The 20,274-nt window shown below is 43.4% G+C and overlaps 2 protein-coding genes across 2 annotated transcripts in view; both read right to left on the bottom strand.

Moving 5' to 3' along the window:
• Positions 1–10,923, bottom strand: part of LOC311102276 (septin-4) — a gene marked incomplete at its 5' end in the record, with an annotated part of 67,262 nt that extends 56,339 nt beyond the window's left edge. The window contains one exon of the mRNA XM_084143567.1: positions 10,643–10,923. The remainder of the gene's footprint in view (positions 1–10,642) is intronic.
• Positions 10,924–11,900: 977 nt separating this feature from the next.
• Positions 11,901–20,274, bottom strand: part of LOC311101725 (LIM domain kinase 1-like) — a 40,005-nt gene continuing 31,631 nt past the window's right edge. The window contains exons 8-14 of the mRNA XM_084142892.1: positions 19,184–19,315; positions 18,866–18,925; positions 18,253–18,318; positions 16,938–17,091; positions 16,309–16,364; positions 16,045–16,202; positions 11,901–15,723 (exon numbers count right to left, since the gene is read on the bottom strand). Of these exons, the coding sequence (XP_083999018.1) occupies positions 15,534–15,723; positions 16,045–16,202; positions 16,309–16,364; positions 16,938–17,091; positions 18,253–18,318; positions 18,866–18,925; positions 19,184–19,315 (816 nt within the window). The 3' untranslated portion in view covers positions 11,901–15,533. The remainder of the gene's footprint in view (positions 15,724–16,044; positions 16,203–16,308; positions 16,365–16,937; positions 17,092–18,252; positions 18,319–18,865; positions 18,926–19,183; positions 19,316–20,274) is intronic.

Below are 20,274 nucleotides of genomic sequence, written 5' to 3' on the forward strand. Positions count from 1 at the left end.
AGCGGACATGGGAATCAAGCTGGGGTATATTTATAGCCAGGCCCCTCTCCGTTGGGGGGACGGAGGGGAGAGAGACGCTTGGCAGGGGCCACTTCTTTGGGGGTTCTGAGGAATGTCTGGGTCGCCCTCTGACCGACTGAAAGCCTGGGGAATGGAGGCTCAAGGAGGGCCAGAGGGTGGCCACCAACTGACATGGGACATCTATGGAGCCAGATTGGGGCCGAGCCCTGAGTCTGCTGAACTAACAGGCCCTAGTCGGGACAGGAAGTAGTGACTGATAACAGGAAGTGAGGTTGTAAAGTATTGAGCCTTCGTCTGACTTTATATCAGTCTTGACTTGGTATTTCAAATCTATATCGTACCACTTCCATATGGAAACAAATGAGGAACATTGATAAAGACACGTTTATTGTCCATCAAGAGGATATTCTTTCAGGTGCTAGACACAGCTACATATCCACGACAACAAAACATCCATCAAGCCATTGGAAGGTAAAGGGTTAAGTGCTCTAGCATCAAAACAACAACCTGAGGAGGTCATTAGTGTCAACTCTCATTACCCAGCATCCCCTGGGGTGGATTTATGGGTCCAGTTAATCCTCTACCCTGGTCTCCCAGAGAAGGGGGGGGGGGGGAGTAGGGCAGAGAGAGAGAGGGAGGGAGAGAGAGGGGGGGTGAAGAAAGAGAGATGAGAGAGAGAGAGAGATGGGAGGAAGGGGGGGGGGGGGGGGGGGGCAAAGAGATAGATGTAGATCTGCACTTAAAAGGTGTAGTGCTTTCTCGTAATGGATGAGAATGAACAGCCCATCCTGCCTTCAGCAAGGAGAGAGATGACAGAGGCACTGAGGCAGAAAATAAAGGGGTGATTTTGGAGAACTTCAGTAACAAAGGACCACAGCCACTCTGCTAGATGGAGGCTAGAGGTGGGGACAGGAGACACGGAATAGTGATGCCCCGTGTACTGTAGTGTAGTAGATCGTTGTAAGTTCTACATTGACACATTCTTAACTCATGACATGAGAGAGGCAGACACTTTAGTGGTGGTTAGATAACTGAGGACCCATTCAGACTCATGGAGAGCTGATTCTAAGTTCTTCAGACACGCATTCTTAACTTAGTTTCACTCTGCTCTTGACTTCCGACAACCTTGGGTGTCACAGTGGGGTGTTGCATGTCTTGCTGCTCCCTAACTCGATTGTGCCCCTCCCCTCTTGTCAAACTGTGAGAGCCTGAGGGTGGTCTGTCACAAAATGCCACCGCCACAGCTAGAGACTTGGTGTCCGAATCGCACTGTCACAATCACACACCACATTTCCCCAGACAGAGCTGAGAGAAGAATTAAGCCCAAGCACCTCCCCACGGAGATTAACACACAATGACAACTCTGGTTGCAGTGACAGCGATACGGTACGCCACCCACTTAGCTAGTGACCCAAAGCCTGGTGATGTGATGTAGAATGGCTCCATTGTTTGGCATGGGTCCTCAGATAAAGGGAAAGCTAGGATAATGTACTGTATTGGATGATAGAATTCCATCCATGCAGTGAATCAACTGTACTGTATATAATTCATTATTCTCTAACTTTTGATATGAGTTTGAATCAATTACACTATAGTTGTTGTGGCCTGATCTATATCACAAAGTACTTTTGAGTAGTTACAGCGCATCAATAGCAAATCATGATATCAAAACCAACCCGTACCACCCATCCCTAGCTAGGCCTGCATGGTGGCAACACCCTACACATCTATTTTTACAGGCGTTGTCATTGTGTTAACTGGCTTCACTGGTTTACCACGGTCAATCACGCGAGGGATGGACAGGGTGTGGCTATACACACACTTGACGTCCGCAGGATACCCAGTGGCACGCATGTAGGCACACACACACCCACGGGGAAGGAAAACACCCAGCATCCATCCACTGCAGTAGCTACGTACTAGCTTCTAGCTAATAGGCTAATAAAGTCTAACTATAGCCTCGTCCCTCCACCATGGCCACAGTGACAGGCTGTAATTGAAGGAGAGGGATATAGGCCTAATGCTGGGTTGACTAAAAGCCCCAGACAGACAGAGACAGCGCGCGAGAGAGAGAAACCCTGGTTTTCTCATTGACAGTGAAGAGATCTGTGGTTACAGTCGCTGTGCTTCCCTGCCCAGAACTGGCTGGCACAATCCAGGGACAGTGATGACATCATCATTCAGAGAGTGTGTTTGTGTGTGTGTCTTTTTACGACTAGAGAGAGAGGAAACCACAGCCACCCTCTTTCCCACCACATCCCACAGTCCGGCATGTGCTGGGCTGAAGCCAGGGATGGTCACAGTGGAAGAGGATAGGCTACACTGCAGAGCTGAAGTTTTCACTTTCAGATACAAGGGATAAATATGCTTTGTGGTCAAACCATCGGTGAAGTTTAATGAACAGGGAATGCATTCATGGATCTGAAGACCTCAACATCGATCTTCTCTCATATCCAGGAGGGGTTGTTGCATAAACGTAAACCCCCGTAGATCCAGTGGCTCTCTAGCCTCTAGCTCATGACTCGATCACGTGGCTCTCTACTCTCTTTGTAGCTCATGACTGGATCCCGTAGAGAACTGAGAATTCCTCTCTGGGCGTTCCCTCTTGGTGCTGCAGCAGTTACAGTAGCTTTCTGTCCCAGGGATAAGGAATGCTGCTTAGAGGAAGGAACAGCTCTGTCACACACCCATACGGATCCACTCCCCTCCTCAGCTACCCTCTACTCTTCTTCCCCTGTACTCCTCCCTCCTCAGAGATGTTTGTCTGCTGTGTTTGGAGACAAACCTCCCCCAAACACAGCTGTAGGGCCGTGGGATGTAGACAACACTGGGATGTGTGTGTGTTTGTGTAACAGGGCTCCATTACTCACTGGGTGCCCTCATGGGAAGCTACTGACAGTGGAATTGTAGGACTGGAAGTTGGCACCGTCAACACACACACACGCACGCCTACAGGCATACATACAGTGCCTTGCAAAAGTATTAATCCCCATTGGCGTTTTTCCCTCCCTTTGCTATGAAGCCCCTAAATAAGATCTGGTGCAACCGATTACCTTCAGAAGTCACATAATTAGTTAGAAAAGTCCACCTGTGTGCAATCTAAGTGTCACATGATCTCAGTATATATACACACCTATTCTGAAAGGCCCCAGAGTCTGCAACACCACTAAGCAAGGGGCACCACCAAGCAAGCGGCACCATGAAGACCAAGGAGCTCTCCAAACAGGTCAGGGACAAAGTTGTGGAGAAGTACAGATCAGGGTTGGGTTACAAAAAAAGATCAGAAACTTTGAACATCCCACGGAGCACCATTAAATCCATTATTAAAAAATGGAAAGAATATGGCACCACAACAAACCTGCCAAGAGAGGGCCGCCCACCAAAACTCACGGACCAGGCAAGGAGGGCATTAATCAGAGAGGCAACAGAGACCAAAGATAACCCTGAAGGAGCTGCAAAGCTCCACAACGGAGATTAGACTATCTGTCCATAGGACCACTTTAAGCCATACACTCCACAGAGCTGGGCTTTACGGAAGAGTGGCCAGAAAAAAGCCATTGCTTAAAGAAAAAAATAAGCAAACACGTTTGGTGTTCGCCAAAAACCATGTGGGAGACTCCCCAAACATATGGAAGAAGGTACTCTGGTCAGATGAGACTCAAATTGAGCTTTTTGGCCATCAAGGAAAACGCTATGTCTGGCGCAAACCCAACACCTCTCATCACCCCGAGAACACCATCCCCACAGTGAAGCATGGTGGTGGCAGCATCATGCTGTGGGGATGTTTTTCATCAGCAGGGACTGGGAAACTGGTCAGAATTGAAGGAATGATGGATGGCGCTAAATACAGGGAAATTCTTGAGGGAAACCTGTTTCAGTATTCCAGAGATTTGATTTGAGACTGGGACGGAGGTTCACCTTCCAGCAGCACAATGACCCTAAGCATACTGCTAAAGCAACACTCGAGTGGAATGGCCTAGTCAAAGCCCAGACCTCAATCCAATTGAGAATCTGTGGTATGACTTAAAGACTGCTGTACACCAGCGGAACCCATCCAACTTGAAGGAGCTGGAGCAGTTTTGCCTTGAAGAATGGGCAAAAATCCCAGTGGCTAGATGTGCCAAGCTTACAGAGACATACCCCAAGATACTTGCAGCTGTAATTGCTGCAAAAGGTGGCTCTACAAAGTATTGACTTTGGGGGGGGTGAATAGTTATGCACGCTCAAGTTCTGTTTTTTTGTCATATTTCTTGTTTGTTTCACAAGAAAAAATATTTTGCATCTTCAAAGTGGTAGGCATGTTGTGTAAATCAAATGATACAAACCCCCCAAAAAACAATTTTAATTCCAGGTTGTAAGGCAACAAAATAGGACAAATGCCAAGGGGGGTGAATACTTTCGCAAGGGGTCAAAAACAGACCTGGCGCTCCTTCAGTAAGACGTCTCAGCTGTCACCTTGCGTGTGACATGAAACTAGAAAAACTGGGTTCAACGCCAGACCACACCCATTTCCACACAGTAGTACACCTGTTACCCTGTCAGGTATGTGGCGGCCAACACAAATCCTCCCAGCAAACATTCATTACCCAACTCAACACCTTTCACTGTCAAAAACAACCTTTTCACTTTCCCAATTACAGTTAGCTTCCTTTTTACCAAAATACCAAGTTGTTATCGTGGTCCTCTGTAGCTCAATTGGTAGAGCATGGTGCTTGTAACGCCAGGGTAGTGGGTTCGATCCCCGGGACCACCCATTCGTAAAAATGTATGCACACATGACTAAGTCGCTTTGGATAAAAGCGTCTGCTAAATGGCATATTATTATTTTTTATTTTTATCAGCCACTTGCAGGCCTATTCAGTACCTCAAAAGTTGAAGCAAATCTTCAAATGCTTCCTTCTACTGACCCTTAATTACCCCTTGGTCCAGACCATTATCAGGGCAGTCAATCAACATTACCAATGGTGATGCAATGTGTACAGTAGGAGTCTGAGTAAAAGAACGAAAAATAATGTCTTCTTACCTCATCATCTGTCCAGAGGAAGAGCGGATTGGATGGCAGAGCAGGAGATGGTTCCAGATTGCACACACACACACAGGTTGAAGGAGGTTGATGGATACAAGAAAAGTAAAGGAAATACATTATTTACAACACTACACATTTACACCATCTGAAATTCCATTCCATCAAATCCTGAGATGTCCAAAACATATGTATTGCAGCATAACACAATTCTATAAATATTTTATTATCTAAACACTTTTAATTTCACACCTGTGAGAATGAGCCTTTAAGCAAGTGAGAAATATGTTAGTGGTAGTCTGGGATTAACAGATGGATGTTAATCTCAATCTGTGTTTGATTAGGCTCTGGATTATACCATCCTGTTTGGTTCAGATTGTGGTGTTGGCCTGGCTGGGAAGTACTGTAGATGAATTCCAGGTTATAACACTGAGATGTTATCATAATACTGATCTACCTCCTAGCCTGGTTTGTTTTTGGATAGTCTGGTTGTTAGCCAGACCCAGGGAGACGAGACATAAGCATCTTTATCATCGCTACCACATTGATGACACTGAATGTCTGACTAACCAGCTGTTGATGGCTATTAAAAGCCCCCAGCTGTTAAAAAACTGCAATGTGTGAGCATGTGTGTGTGATTGAGTGAGAGAGAGAGAGAGGAGAGAAGAGAGAGAGAGAGAGAGAAAACACAAGAGAGTGTGAGAAAGCAAGTATGTGTTTGTGTGGGTTTGCGTGTGTGTGACATAGTGTTTGTGGATCTATGAGAGTGATTGTGTGCATGAATAGATCAAATGTGTGTGAGAGGGAGAGAAAAGTATGCACATACTTCAGTGTGTACTAGAGTGCGTGATTGTACACAGTGCATGCTTACTGCTTATACTATACACAGCACACTACGTCAAAAGGGGCAGTGGCTTGACATATTTCTAGATATAGGCTGGGCGCCAGCCAGCGACATTAAACCCACAATTCCTACCCAGGCCTTCTCAGGAAACGTGGCCTGACTGAAAGCAAGGCACTGACAGAAAAGAAAATCCAGCACACTGGTGATCTTGATCCTACCACAGATTATATGGAGCATCAATGTCACCAGTGCGCTGGAGATGTTCTATTCAGTACACAGTTTTCCCTCCATGCACCTGTTAATACGATAGGTGTGCTAGCTATACTTTTTCTATGAAAAGCAAGGCAGAGACAGGGCTGCTGGGCTTACAGGGGGGCTACAGAGCACACTCTCTAGAGTAGAGGGGACATGTGGAGCTGGTATAAGGAGATTATAGACTCAAACCACCACCATGTATTTATGCTACAATCACTTCAGACACAGACGTTCCTAATCCACACTCACTCAATTATCCCACAGCTGACCAAAGGGCTGCATGTTTTCGTTCTCTTTAAAACGAGTTACGTGTAAAACACCATTTTAGGTCAAAGTCCCTCTGCAATGCCAAGTGAATTCCATCAATTGTGTCCTTCTACCCTTTCACCGATTTAAATGCATTACCTCAAAGTCTGAGGTAATTGGCAAGGCATGTCACAAAATGTCTTCCAAGACAGTAATAGACAGATAACATCTCATTATAAGATGGGGATAGCCTACATACATATATAGCCTTGCTATTTTGTTGTAACAATGGCTGTACTGATAATATAATTGCTGGCCTTCATGATTTCAGTGTGGGTTTTGTGATGACCTACATGGAGTGCCTCTCTAGCCATGATGCTGCTAGTGAAGCCACAGTGGTCTGGGATGGCTGCGTTTCTCCACTGAGCGATCACTGAGGAATGTCCACTGCTAGCCCGTCTGACTGGGCCTGGGTTCAAATGGTATTTGTTTAATTACAAATACTTTTAGCCACGCTTGATTGAGCTTGCCTGGTGCAGTGGAGTCAATGGGAGTCACAAAATTGCCAAACACTGCCAATATGGCACTTCAGACAGGCTCAATCAAACTTTCAAAGTATTTGTAAGGTTTTAAATACTATTTGAACCCAAGTCTCTGGTCATCAGTCTCCTCTGTCTCTACCACTACTGGATGTTTTCCCAGCTGGACTACAGAGGAGAGCCGCTTCCTCTACTTTAACTTCCTACTGTAAAGTAGTAGGGTTCCTTCCCATTGTTTTGGGTATCACAGGTTGGGTTGGGTCTGAGATTTGTACTTGTTTAAGAAAGATACAATTTCTCATTTGTTAAATCAGTTAAAATGGGTTAATTACGCCGGCCTAGATTCCAATTTGAGCTACTATAAACAGGGACAGTCGACAGCTAAAAATGGAAGGAAGAAGGCGGACAAATTAAAACTTTGCTCCGTCTCAGAAAGTAATACAATTTAGTGAGGATCTTCTTGAGTTCACAGAAACCTACAACCTGTATTTGGGAAAGGGACAATGGACTCTAAGAAAAAGCTACTGTTTCAGTCTACTTATACCATATAAAAGGAATAAACAACCGTCAGCTGACTGGGCTGGCTGCTGTAAAGTACATCCATATGAGCCAACAGCATGGAGCCCTCCCTCACAGATCAACACACTGATCTGATGTCAGGCTTGTGTGTGTGTGTCTCTCGCTCTCAAGGGTGGGACTCAGAGGACCGGCTGTTTTTGCTGGTGTAAATCAGACCCTTTACGACAGAAAGAAAGAAGAAGCGAGAGGAGCAGATGGAGACTCAGTACGATCTCTTGCCTAAATCCACTCCCCACAGCAGATCTCTCTACACCTCCTCTCCCTTCTCTTTTATCTCCATCTTCAGTGCCATCAGACAGTATTCAGTCCTTGAATCTTTCCACATTTTGTTGATACAAAGTGTCATTACAATTGGATTTAATTGTCATTTTTGTCAACGATCTACACAAAATACTGTCAAAGTGGAAGAAATATTATTTTGTTTGAAGAAAAAAACCTGAATATATCTTGAATATATAAGATTTCAACCCACTGAGTCAATACACGTTAGAATCAACTTTGGCAGCGATTTCAGCTGCAAGTCTTTCTGGGTAATTCTAAGAGCTTTCCATACCTGGATTGTGCAACATTTGCCCATTATTATTTTCAATTTTTTCTTCAAGCTCTGTCAAAATTGGTTGTTGATCATTGCTACACAACCATTTTCGTGTCTTGTTTTCAAGCAGATTTAAGTCAAAACTGTAACTCGGCCACTCAGGAACATTCACTGTCTTCTTAGTAAGCAACTCCAGTGTAGATTTGGCCTTGTGTTTTAGGTTATTGTCCTACTGAAAGGTGAATTCATCTCCCATCGTCTGGTGGAAAGCAGACTGAACTAGGTTTTCCTCTAGGATTTTGCCTGTCCTTAGCTCCATTCCATTTCTTTTTTTTTTTTTTTATCTTAAACAACTCCCCAGTCCTTAACGAATACAAGCATACCCATAACATGATGCAGCCACCACTATGCTTGAAAATGTAACTCAGTAATGTGTTGTATTTGCCCCAAACAGAACAGCTTGTATTCAGGACAAAAAGTTAATTGCTTTGCCACATTTTTTGCAGTATTACTTTAGTGCCTTGTTGCAAACAGGATGCATGTTTTGGAATATGTTTTATTCTGTACAGGGTTCCTTCTTGTCACTGTCAATTAGGTTAATATTGTGGAGCAACTACAATGTTGTTGATCCATCCTCAGTTTTCTCCTATCACAGCCATTAAACTCTGTAACCGTTTAAAGTCACCATTGGCCTCAGTGAAATCCCTGAGCGGTGTCCTTCCTCTCCGGTAACTGAGTTAGGAAGGCCACCTGTATCTTTGTAGTGACTGGGTGTATTGATACATCATCCAAAGTGTAATTAATAACTTCACCATGCGCAAAGGGATATTCAATGTCTGCTTTTTTATTTTTACCCATCTAGCAATAGGTGCCCTACTTTGAGAGGCGCTGAAAACCCTCCCTGGTCTTTGTGGTTGAATCTGTGTTTAAAATTCACTGCTCGACCTTACAGATAATTGTGTGTGGGGTACAAAATAGGAGGTATTCATTTAAAAAATAATGTTAAATACTATTATTGGTCCCCTGTAGCTCAGTTGGTAGAGCATGGCGCTTGCAACGCCAGGGTTGTGGGTTCGTTTCCCACGGGGGGCCAGTATGAAAATGTATGCACTCACTAACTGTAAGTCACTCTGGATAAGAGCGTCTGCTAAATGACTAAAATGTAAAATGTAATTGCACAGAGTGAGTCCATGCAACTTGTGACTTGTTAAGAAAATGTTCACTCCTGAACTTATTTAGGCTTGCCATAACAAAGGGGTTGAATACCTACTGACTCAAGACATTTCAGATTTTAATTTTGAATACATTTGTAAAAATGTCCCCCCAAAAATATTCCACTTTGATATTATTGGGGTATTGTGTGTAGGCCAGTGACAAAAAAATCTCAATTCAATCAATTTTAAATTCAGGCTGTAACAACAAAATATGGAAAATGTCAAGGGGTGTGAATACTTTCTGAAGGCACTGTATATCCCCCTATCTCCATCTCTACCCCTTTCTCTCTGTTCCCTCTTTCTTTTAAGGCAACAGTCTGGACTAACCAGATGTTTATCTGTGGTGGCATCACTGAGACACAGAGCTAAAATGAAAATAATTACAGTTGGGCACAAGTACACACAATCAGTGTGGAATTGTGAATGGTTCATTCACTTTTTTCCTCACACTGACTTGTGTTGTAAGCAAAATAAAAAACTGTCAGGTCATCATGGTCAGGCCATCATCATTGGATAAGGCCTCGTCAGAGAGGGCAAGCTACTTGTCACTCAGAAGTAAAAGCAATGCTCGTCAGATACAGAGATTATCAGTGTAGACACAGATGAGCCAGTTTCCCCAGAGGCTGGCTGGAGAATAAAGCGCTTTTATGCAACTGGAGGAAAGATATTCTCCAAAATGTCAGTCAGTGCAATGGTCATATAGGTATGGTCAAATAGCACCATACCTGTGATGAGATTGGGACTGGACTGGAGGCAGGCTGTTGTGTCATTGCTATGACAGAGTTGTGATTATATAAACAGGGTTCATGTAAAGGGTCAACTGCTGAGTCTCTCAGGTAGATATGAGCACTAGCTAGTCCCGGTCAGCCGACCTCATCCCGAGTGAACTATACAAGTGCGTTGCCTATGGGTTCATTTGCAAAACAACATAAATACACACAACAAACTTTTGATGAGTTTTTGCTTAGCCCTATAATACCTTTGGGTTTATCCCATAATTTCATTGATGAGGTAACCAATAACGTAATCAATATGCTGATTACACAAGGAAATTATATATCCACCACCTTTTGTTAACTGCATAGCCCAGCAAAGGCAAAGGTTACTTTTCTCGTCTCCCTGAATCTCCAGCAGACACAGTTTAAGCAATTGAGGACACCACTTTAACAAACAATACTCGTGCGACCAGCAATATGTACGCCAGCCTAGATAAATACGAGCCCACAACAAACCAATAAGGGAGGGAGAGCGCACGAGATGCAGCAGGGCGCTGAACCGCCTGCGATGCAAACCAATGGACCAATTTGGAATTGTTTTCCGACGTTCTCCTCCGATCACACCTGCATAGGCTACTTATTGGCACATTCACCTTCCTAGATAGACTACTCACCGTGGTTGAACATTGTTGTCCTAAACCGGTTGTTGGAAGACGAATTTTCCATTTTGCAATTGCAGTAGGAAGGAACACTATGCCAAAACTCTTCAATCCTCCGTTTGGGGTTTACGCGGTGTGTTTATTGTGCAGGACAACGAGGATTCTGAGAGGCTTGCGACCCACCTACCCTATAATAAATGGTGCAGAGGCAGCTCCACTTCGTCTTCCACGGCTGTTCCTTGCACCGCTGCCTATTCTAAAATGCAACAACACTGAATGGCAGCTTCTGTGTGAAGCGATTTTAACAGCACACTGTTCCGTAGCAGTGCTGCCCAGCCAGACTCACCGTGACGTCACGCGGCACAGCCCGCACCACCATCGGAATGAAAACAATCGCACATGGATGCGCAGGGTGGATCAAATATGGTCACGTGTGCCTGAGAAACGTACCCTTCCTTCTGCAGGGAGGGAGATTGCATTGTCCATTTTGCATTCATTACATAATAAGAGAGTGTAAATGTAGGTTAGGCTATACTAGCCTGACTGTTCGATTCACACTAACTTCTTCCATGCTCTGTTGTTCGCTACATACGAAACTAACGTCCGTGGGCGTGGCATAGCGTTCGGCGGGAGCAAGGAGTTTGGGTAGCCAGGCAAAGGCTATTAGGTTTACATGAATGTCTTATTTTGAATAGTCTATTGACATTTTATAATGACTGCTTCTTTATAAAAAAAAAATTATATAATGAATAGGAAATTACTTAATTATCCTTCATTCATTATCCCATTAATCAATCAATCACAGCTGCTCACCAGGAACCTGATTACTGTAGCTGAATAAGATTTGTTAGAGCAGGACTGGAACAAAAGCCTACACACTCAGTGGCTTTCCAGGAGGAGGCTTGGCCACCTCTACTGTGTAGGAAAATATAACTTGTTGGTTGAAGAGTTAATTCTTGAGCGCAAAAGTAAAATTCATTCATTACAATACTGAAGTCATACAGTAGCCTACTTAACGTCAGTGAGAAAATTAAAGTATTGCACTGAGGAGGTGATGACTGCTTGAGTTGTAGCATCATCATCATCTGGGGTTGATGGGATGAAAGGTGGGTCCTCCAGATCTGCCTGTCCTCCACTGCAGACACAATCTCCTCCTCCTCCAGTAGTACTTTTTTGTATAGTAGTCATATCAAATGTAATGTATATTTTAAAGGATATAAACAATTATACAATAAATCACACACTGATAAATTACACACAGGTCTCTGATTTCATTAAAGGAGCAACACGTTTATTCCAGCTGTGATTAAATACAGTGGTCTCCTAGGGATCTCAATGTTCACGTTCAGGGTTAAAGTGCAGAATAGTTCACAGCTTGTGTCGTTTTTTAAAAAATAAGACGAAAATAAAATGAACCATAATCCCTAAGATATAAAACATGATGATGGAGAAATATGGAAAATATAAATATGATATAGAACAAGAGGAAAATCTCATCATAATAAAACAAAATATCAGCAATGATGTTAAATCCATTCATTGTCATCAGCCTTGCACTTGAATTATATACAAAAAATATGTTCAAACAAACACGTTTCGAGTCAAGTCGTTGGCAAGGCTAGCTTTAAAACAAAGGCACAGCATATTGTTCAGCGGTAAGGATCCTTTGCAAAGAAGTGCTGTGGACAAACACATGCTTGACAATAATGTGGCTTTGACATACATGGTGATACATATGTACAAACATGGCAACGTCCCATACATACTTCAATTGAATTCCCATACATGCCCATTGATAAACACATTAATAGAAGATGTGCATAAGACAGCTATTTTCGGTACTGATTTATACATTGACAGGTAGGTAGAGGACTGCATGCTCATTGGAGGCTTATTGTACTACTGTGATTTTGGTGATTGAATAGGCCAGTAAGTATACCCTTTTCACACTACTGAGCCAAACCGAGCCGAGCCTTGACAAGTCAAACGGATGTGTACTACACTGGCCTTGTTTCGCGTCCACCCTAGTTTCTGGAATCGTTCTGGAAAGGAAGATATCTAGCCAGCTCAATACGGTTCAGGTTGGCACAATAGTGTGAAAAAGGCACCGCACAAGTGCTCTCTTTTGATGACAGACTAACAGTGGTTTAGCCCTCTCTGGACATCACAGTAAGGTGAAGCAGTCAAGAAGACACAGAACTTAATTCACAAAGGATCGGTCTATAGGCAGCAGACAGACCATGGTTATCTCATCCTCTCTGTAGCAAACTAGAAGAATTTTAAATAACAAGGCTGAATTGTTTGGACATTTAGAAGGTAGGCCTGTGAGGTATCTCTTTTGAACCCCTCAAAGTTGCATGTACCATGTTTTTAAAGTTGAGCATATGTCTGAAATGTGAACCAAGTTAGACACAGACATGCTATGACATTAGAGTTATCTAATAATCAATACCGGCAGGCATCAGAATGGCCACCTAACTCTAGTTTGCTACGAAGAAGGAAGAATTTCCCAGGACACATGTTTACAATTGAACTGAAAGGCTCCATCAGTGACTTGCATTCATATTATCAACCAACGTCATTTTAGTTCTTTATCACAAGTAACCCAAAATTGAAAGTGCAAATCAAAGTACTCAAATCTATACAAAAAGATTTCAGTCATTATATATAAAAAGAGATGCTGTGTTTTTTCTTTGTTTCGTCTTTTTTCCTGTCTCCTTTGTCTGTACACTCTTTCCTGACTATTTCTTTCTTTCCTTTTGTCCTTTCAATCACAATTTTAGTTTTAAAATGAAAAGAATAGCTTGGTTTTACAGCAGAAGTGATCGCAATAGCAAGTACACAATGCAGCTCTTCTTCTAGTGGAAAAGAGGGAGAATATAAACATTTTGGATGTAAAAAGAACACGCGTGAGAGAATGAGTGACAATGTGTTCAAGAGAAAGATTGACATACAGTGAAATAGATTATTTTCAAGAGAGTGAGGTATGAGATGCATAACGACAGACATATAGATATTATTTCCAGCCAGCAGTTTGTGTGTAAACAGAGGGCCTTCCATAGGGAGCTCCATGTCGAGGAGACTAGGGTTGTGACGAAGTTTGTCTCCATGTACTGTAGGACAGAGAGAGGCTTGTGGTCAGACAGACACTATGATGTGACAGCCTGGCTGTCTCCAACTTCCACAACATATATATCCTGCTATGGATGACTAAAGAGCTCTATAGTAACAACTAACGAATTATCCTCAATTTATTTTGAGAGGAATAAATGGTAAATGTGGCTTGGCATAGAATGCCAAACTCCATAACCACAGAGTAGTTATATCCAAGGTCATAGTCAGGGCACTCTCTGGATTCTAGACCAGATCAAAGGCTGCTGTAAACAAAATAACTTGATATGCAGAGGAGACGACGGGAGTAAATGGGACACATCATGTGAGAGTGCTTACACTTACTGTGATGGTCGGTAGGGGTGAGCTAGGACCCTAAGATGCTGTCTTACTTCGTATTAACTTCCTAAGAGTCCCCTATCACTGTCTCTCATCATGGCAACCTGAGACAGGAAGTCATCATCCCTGTCAAAAGTGATCTGCTCCATATCAGCTACTACTGCCTAACTTTTCTTTTTCTTCTTCTTCTCCTTAATTTCAACAGGTAGCTCAAGAAAAATATGGCAATGTAGCATACATTAGAATTATACAAAATATGTCTGTACATTTACAATATTTAAAACATTTACAATATGATAATATCACCGGCTATATACATTGGGTGGGTTGAGTTTGAATACATGAGATTTCACCTCGACGTGACTGAGATAAGGAAAAAGAGAGTAATAAACTAATATGAAATGGAAAAATGTACCAAAGAAGTTTACCTCAAAGTCAAGTCAGTGCTACACAGTGAGAGAAGGGACACGGTCAGTCATGGACCATATGTTTGACACTACCAGGGACATCACTTTAAGAATGCGTCCCAAATGACACCCTATAGTGCACTAATTTGGTAATCCCTTTGGGACCTGGTCTTAAGCAGTGCACTATAAAGGGAACAGGATGCCATTTGTGACACAACTGTCACCAGTAGAGGGGGATAGGAGGAGACAACAGACAGGGCTTACTGGACAGGGCTATTTACAGTCATGCAGTGTTTAAAAAGCTTTTTGTTTATGCTCAAAAGCCTTTGCTCGATTATATTCTACATCTGGACTGTGTGTGTGCGTTTTGTTTTATCCACATAAAAGGCCCCTTCCTTTAGCATTTCAAAAAGTGGTTTTGATATCATCAAATCAAACCAAACCAAAGTCACACAGAGGAACACTTTTCAAACACATGTTGTTGCACAAATACTCTGGAGGAGGGTCCCCTACCAATGAGGCTGAAGCATCTTTTCTGCTTTTCTGTTTTAGAGACGTCCGAATATACTTGAACACCATCTCAATAAGATAAAGATGACATGAGTGTTAAGATGGATGACTTCACAGCTGGGATTGACATACTGATAGCTAGCAGTTACCAGACTGACATTCAGCTAAGGTAAAGCAATCATGAGACTGAAGCTATGGTAGTGGTAATTGCAGTCTGAGTGAGTCTCTCTTGGTTGGAGTTGAATGAGTGAGTGCCTTTAGGCAAGGCTGGCTTTTCCCATCCTCGGTTCCCCCTGAGTCTATACAGCCCATCGACAGCCCACTATCAGCCTATATGACCACTGTGACTGCTGTGGTATGAGGAGGTACATTCAGAGCTCCTGCCCCACCCCTGCCTGGACAATGCAATGCAACTACTCCATTGCCAGAGGTACAGTAGGCTCTACTACCCTCCTCAATGGCCACCATAACCCCCTCTCTCTGCCCACTCTCATGGGCTGAGACCAGCAGCATTCCTCTCTGTTACGGATCCCTTCTACTCCGGAGTCTCGGGGTGCGGGGGCAGGCCGTTCTCGGACCGCATGGCGGTGCAAGCCATGGTGGGGACGGTGTGGTTTCCCCAGAATGCTTTGTGTAGCGTGTCGAGCTCGGACACCACCGGTAAGCGGATCTCCAAGTTCATCTTCAGGTTCTCTAGCCACCCCTGCAGCTTGGTGAAGGCGGGGCTAAAGACAGAAGAGCCAATCAGTCTTAGGCTAGTGATGTCAACCTAGATCACATAAGTCAGTTACCGTGGCAGCAATGGGACAGGAGACTTATAATAAACCAACACTCAACATGTATAGTATTATCAAACAATGAAAGTTAGAATACAGTTTACACTCATAAGTAACTTTATAGACAAATACTTGGAAAAGTGTTCCTGTATACATAATCCGTGTACAGAAAGTAAACTTAGTGAACTAGTAAACTAGTGATCTACACCCAATAAATCTCACACTGCATGGTGATACATGACTCAGGTCAGTGTCAGACTACACACTCACCGTTTCTCAGCATCCAGGTCACAGCAGAGGGCAGCCATGGGGAAGAAGGCTGGGGGGCAGTCTGGAGGACAGAAGTGCTCTAAGAAGCCTGTCACATTCAGCCCAAAGTCATGGGCCCTGGGCAAGTAGTCTGGGTCTGCATTCACCCTACCGATGATCTGGAAGGGGCGGGAGAGAGAGAGGGAGAGCGAGAGGTTCACAGTAAGGAAAGGGCAAAAGGCGCTGTTGTATATGCTAGGGCAACCACCTGTCAGGGGCACTCACCTCACAAAGCATGATTCCGAAGGAAAAGATGTCCACCTTTTCATCGTAGCTTTTCCCTGTGAGAGAAGACATTCCAAGTAAAACTTGAGGCTATTGGTTTCAGAGTACTGACATAATGTATTACAGTATATGGCGTTGAAACATCTGAATAATTCCATGGTTGAGTCATTCGATTTAAGTGCAATTTAAGCAATGGTGGTTAAAACAGGTCGACCCTGTACCAGTGGTGTAAAGTACTTGAGTAAAAATACTTTAAAGTAGTACTTAAGTCGTTTTTTGGGGTATGTGTACTTTACTGTACTATATATATATATATATATTTGTGACTACTTTTACTTTTACTTCACTACATTCCTAAAGAAAATAATGTACTTTTTACTCCATACATTTTCCCTGACACCCAAAAGTACTTGTTACATTTGAATGCTTAGCAGGACAGGGAAATGGTCCAATTCACACACTTATCAAGAGACCTTTACTCAAGTAGTATTTTACTGGGTGACTTTCACTTTTACTTGAGTCATTTTCTATTAAGGTATCTTTACTTTTACTCAAGTATGACAATTGGTTACTTTTACACCACTGCCCTGAACACACACCCATGCACACACGCACACACACCTACATACCGTGGATCATCTCCGGGGCCATCCAGTAGGGGTTGCCCACTACAGTGTATCTCTTCCTGCGGTCAGGCTTCTTCTGCAGGAGACTCTTGTCCTGGATCTTGTCTTCCACCATCAGCCGAGCCAGCCCAAAGTCTGCCACCACTACACTGTTATTCTACAGGGAGACAGAGGACACACAGACAGAGTCACATCTACTGCATCACAATACTTAGAATATAAAACACCCTGCAAACCTACCTACAAGACTATACATCTTACCACAGACATAAAGACACATGCCAGATAGAGAGAGAGAGAAAGAGAAAGATAGAGAGAGCACACTCAACAACATAGAGGAATAAAGAGAGTGAATACTATGACTGTTGACTTTGAGAGGTAAAAACACAGACAGATAGGAAGACAGTGTGTCAGTGAGATAACAACAGCTGTCAATACAGAACACTACAGAGAACCCAGACCAGCCACTAGCTTATTCAGGTTCAATAAACCCTATCTGATCTCCTGGTTAGTGTTTATTAAATATTATACAGGACACAGGAACCCTCATCCTGGTCTGTTTATCTAATACTGTAGGACACAATATCTTTATCCTTTGTTTTCTTCAAAATTGACATTTACCTGAAGATGCACTTGGAGATTCGCTACAGGAGTAGAGATATTTTCTACCCTCTATTTGAACAAGTCTAGGTGAAGAAGTGTATATGCCGTCACTACTCCTGTAAGGCCTCTGATTTAAGAAGGGCGGCTCTACATTTACATCATTCAGCAGACGCTCTTATCCAGAGCAACTTACATATTGGTGCATTCACCTTATGATAGCCAGTGGGACAACCACCTTTTTTTCTTCTTTTTTTTAATGGGGGGTGGGGGAAGAAGGATTACTTTATACTATTCGAGGTATTCCTTAAAGAGGTAGGGTTTCAAGTGTCTCCGGAAGGTGGTCAGTGACTCCGCTGTCCTGGCGTCGTGGGGGAGCTTGTTCCACCATTGGGGTGCCAGAGTAGCGAATAGCTTTGACTGGGTTGAGCGGGAACTGTGCTTCCGTAGAGGTAGGGGAGCTAGCAGGCCAGAGGTGGATGAACGTAGTGCACTCGTTTGGGTGTAGGGACTGATCAGAGCCTGAAGGTACTCTACTGTGCAGTACTTTACCCTAACAAAGGATTCTCTGTGTCTAATGTCAATACATCTCCATTGTCAAATCTCTCTCAATGGGAGACAAACCTGTATGTGATCTAGACATACAGGTGCAAACTCTTAATTCTCAAAGAAAACACACACCCTTTAGAGAGAACACACCTCACATCTCTTTACTCACCTCTCTGACAAGACAGTTGTCTGAGTTCAGGTCGCGGTGGATTATGTTCATGGAATGCAGATATGACTGGAAGACAGAGAGAAAGAGCGAGGGATGGAAAGAGAGTGATAGAGAAAAAAAGAAAACAAGAGTTAGGTATGAAGCCTAAACCTCAAACCAGTGTCTAGTGGAACAAATGTGCATTGTTGTTGCTCCTTCTCTCAAACTCTTGGCAGAGTATAGCCTTTATACATTCACAAATCTACAGTCATGTGCTACATTCATCACTGTAAAACCTAATCAAAGGCAAAACACTATGACTACCCATGATGCCCTAATCCAGAAGGAATTCAAGGTGTAATTTTAATTTAGGGAAAATCTGCTACACGTGACCAACACTGCTGTTACACTTCCTCTAGATCGCCACTGGAGGGCAGTGTGAGCATGGTTAGTTTGACTGCACCGTGTCTGTTATTCTATTGACCACCACTGCACTGCAGTTTCTCTGATTGCAGCAGTGAACCCATGGTGCCCTGGTCCTGAAAAGACCCACAGTGGCTTCTGATTCTATCTGTTCTTGGTTTCATTCTAGAGGCATTCTATACATTCTATTAGGCATGGATAATTCACTCACCATCCCTGCAGCGATGTCTTTAGCAAAGCTCACTCTCTGGTTCCATGGGTAGTTGGTGTCCTGTTAGTAAGACAAAAAAAGGATAGAATCAGACTCTGGATGTTTCACAGAACATAAACACCAGTGATTAAAACTAAAGAGAAGCTCTCTAATCCTAATCCTGTATCCTCTGATGACTCTGAGACACAATGTACAAAACGCAACTATGCACTCATGGGGACACAAAGCCACCCAACCGCACACACACAAGCTGGTGCAGTGGCACACCCACAAAGTACTAAAATCCCACACAGACAAACAGACACACAGCACCGGTACCATTTTCTTGATGATCTCCCTCAGGGTTCCTCCTTTGATATACTCTGCGATGAAGTTGAGTCTCTTGTCTTTGTAGAGGACACCGATGAACTTCAGCACGTTGGGATGCTCCAGACAACGCATCACCTTCACCTGGAGAGGGAGGAGGGTACACCTTTTAAGGCTTGGAAGTTATTTTAGGTTTAAATGTTAGTTTTTTAACCCCTATTTAGAGCTAGGAGCTGTCCTAGTCCTGACTCCTCGTAAAGATCTATCATCTAGGAGCTGCAGGGAGTGGTTGTGTTGTGTGGGTTTAGTAAAGGTAGTAGTTAGTTAGATGAACTGGGTGGGAAGCTAGATAATTAGTGTAAGACCTAGACCTCCATGTCTCCTGCCCTGAGGGTCTCTGTGAGATGGACATTCCTCCTTCCAGACTTTGATTTGAGTCTATAACCATTTCCTCCTGGTCTAAAACATACAAGATGTCTCCTCTCCAGTCATTAACTTGACATAATTGTAACAAGAAAAAGGAGTAATACGTGGTTATTACAGCCTCCCAAAGAGAGACGAACTGATTAGCTCCTAAAGGAGGTAAACATTACATAAGGTACTCTGAAGTCAGGGGAAGGGAGGGAGGAAACTCTTTGAAGGCTTTGATTTAAAATGGCCGCCAAGGCCAAAAAGGCCAACGGTTTTAAAAAGGACTACCATGTCTCTACCATAAGGGCCAGACTCCAATCCTTCAAACAAGTTAAAAACATCTTGAACTTATAAACTCAGGAAACCATTCCCAAGGCGGTGTTTGTGTTGTGTGTGATTAGTTTGCGAGAGAGCTGAGCCCTTCCTTTGTAATTGGAATGTTATGCAGGCTAGGCACTAATAAAAACAGTTATAAAACAAAACTCAGTCAGCATTCCTCTAGCTGTTTGTTTGTTGGTGGGCGGTCATGGCCTGGTGTTTTTACTGCTTACAGAGCTATTAAAGTGACTACGGGTGTTAACCTGCACACCTCAGTGCTCACAGTGTTTCCTGAAGAGGAGAGTAGAATGCAGGGTAGAATATTGTGTGTGTGTGCGTGAGCGTGCATGTGATTGTCGATGTAAGTGTCTGTG

The sequence above is a fragment of the Coregonus lavaretus genome (genome assembly GCF_964263955.1).
Source record: "Coregonus lavaretus genome assembly, chromosome: 26".
Lineage (NCBI taxonomy): Eukaryota > Metazoa > Chordata > Actinopteri > Salmoniformes > Salmonidae > Coregonus > Coregonus lavaretus.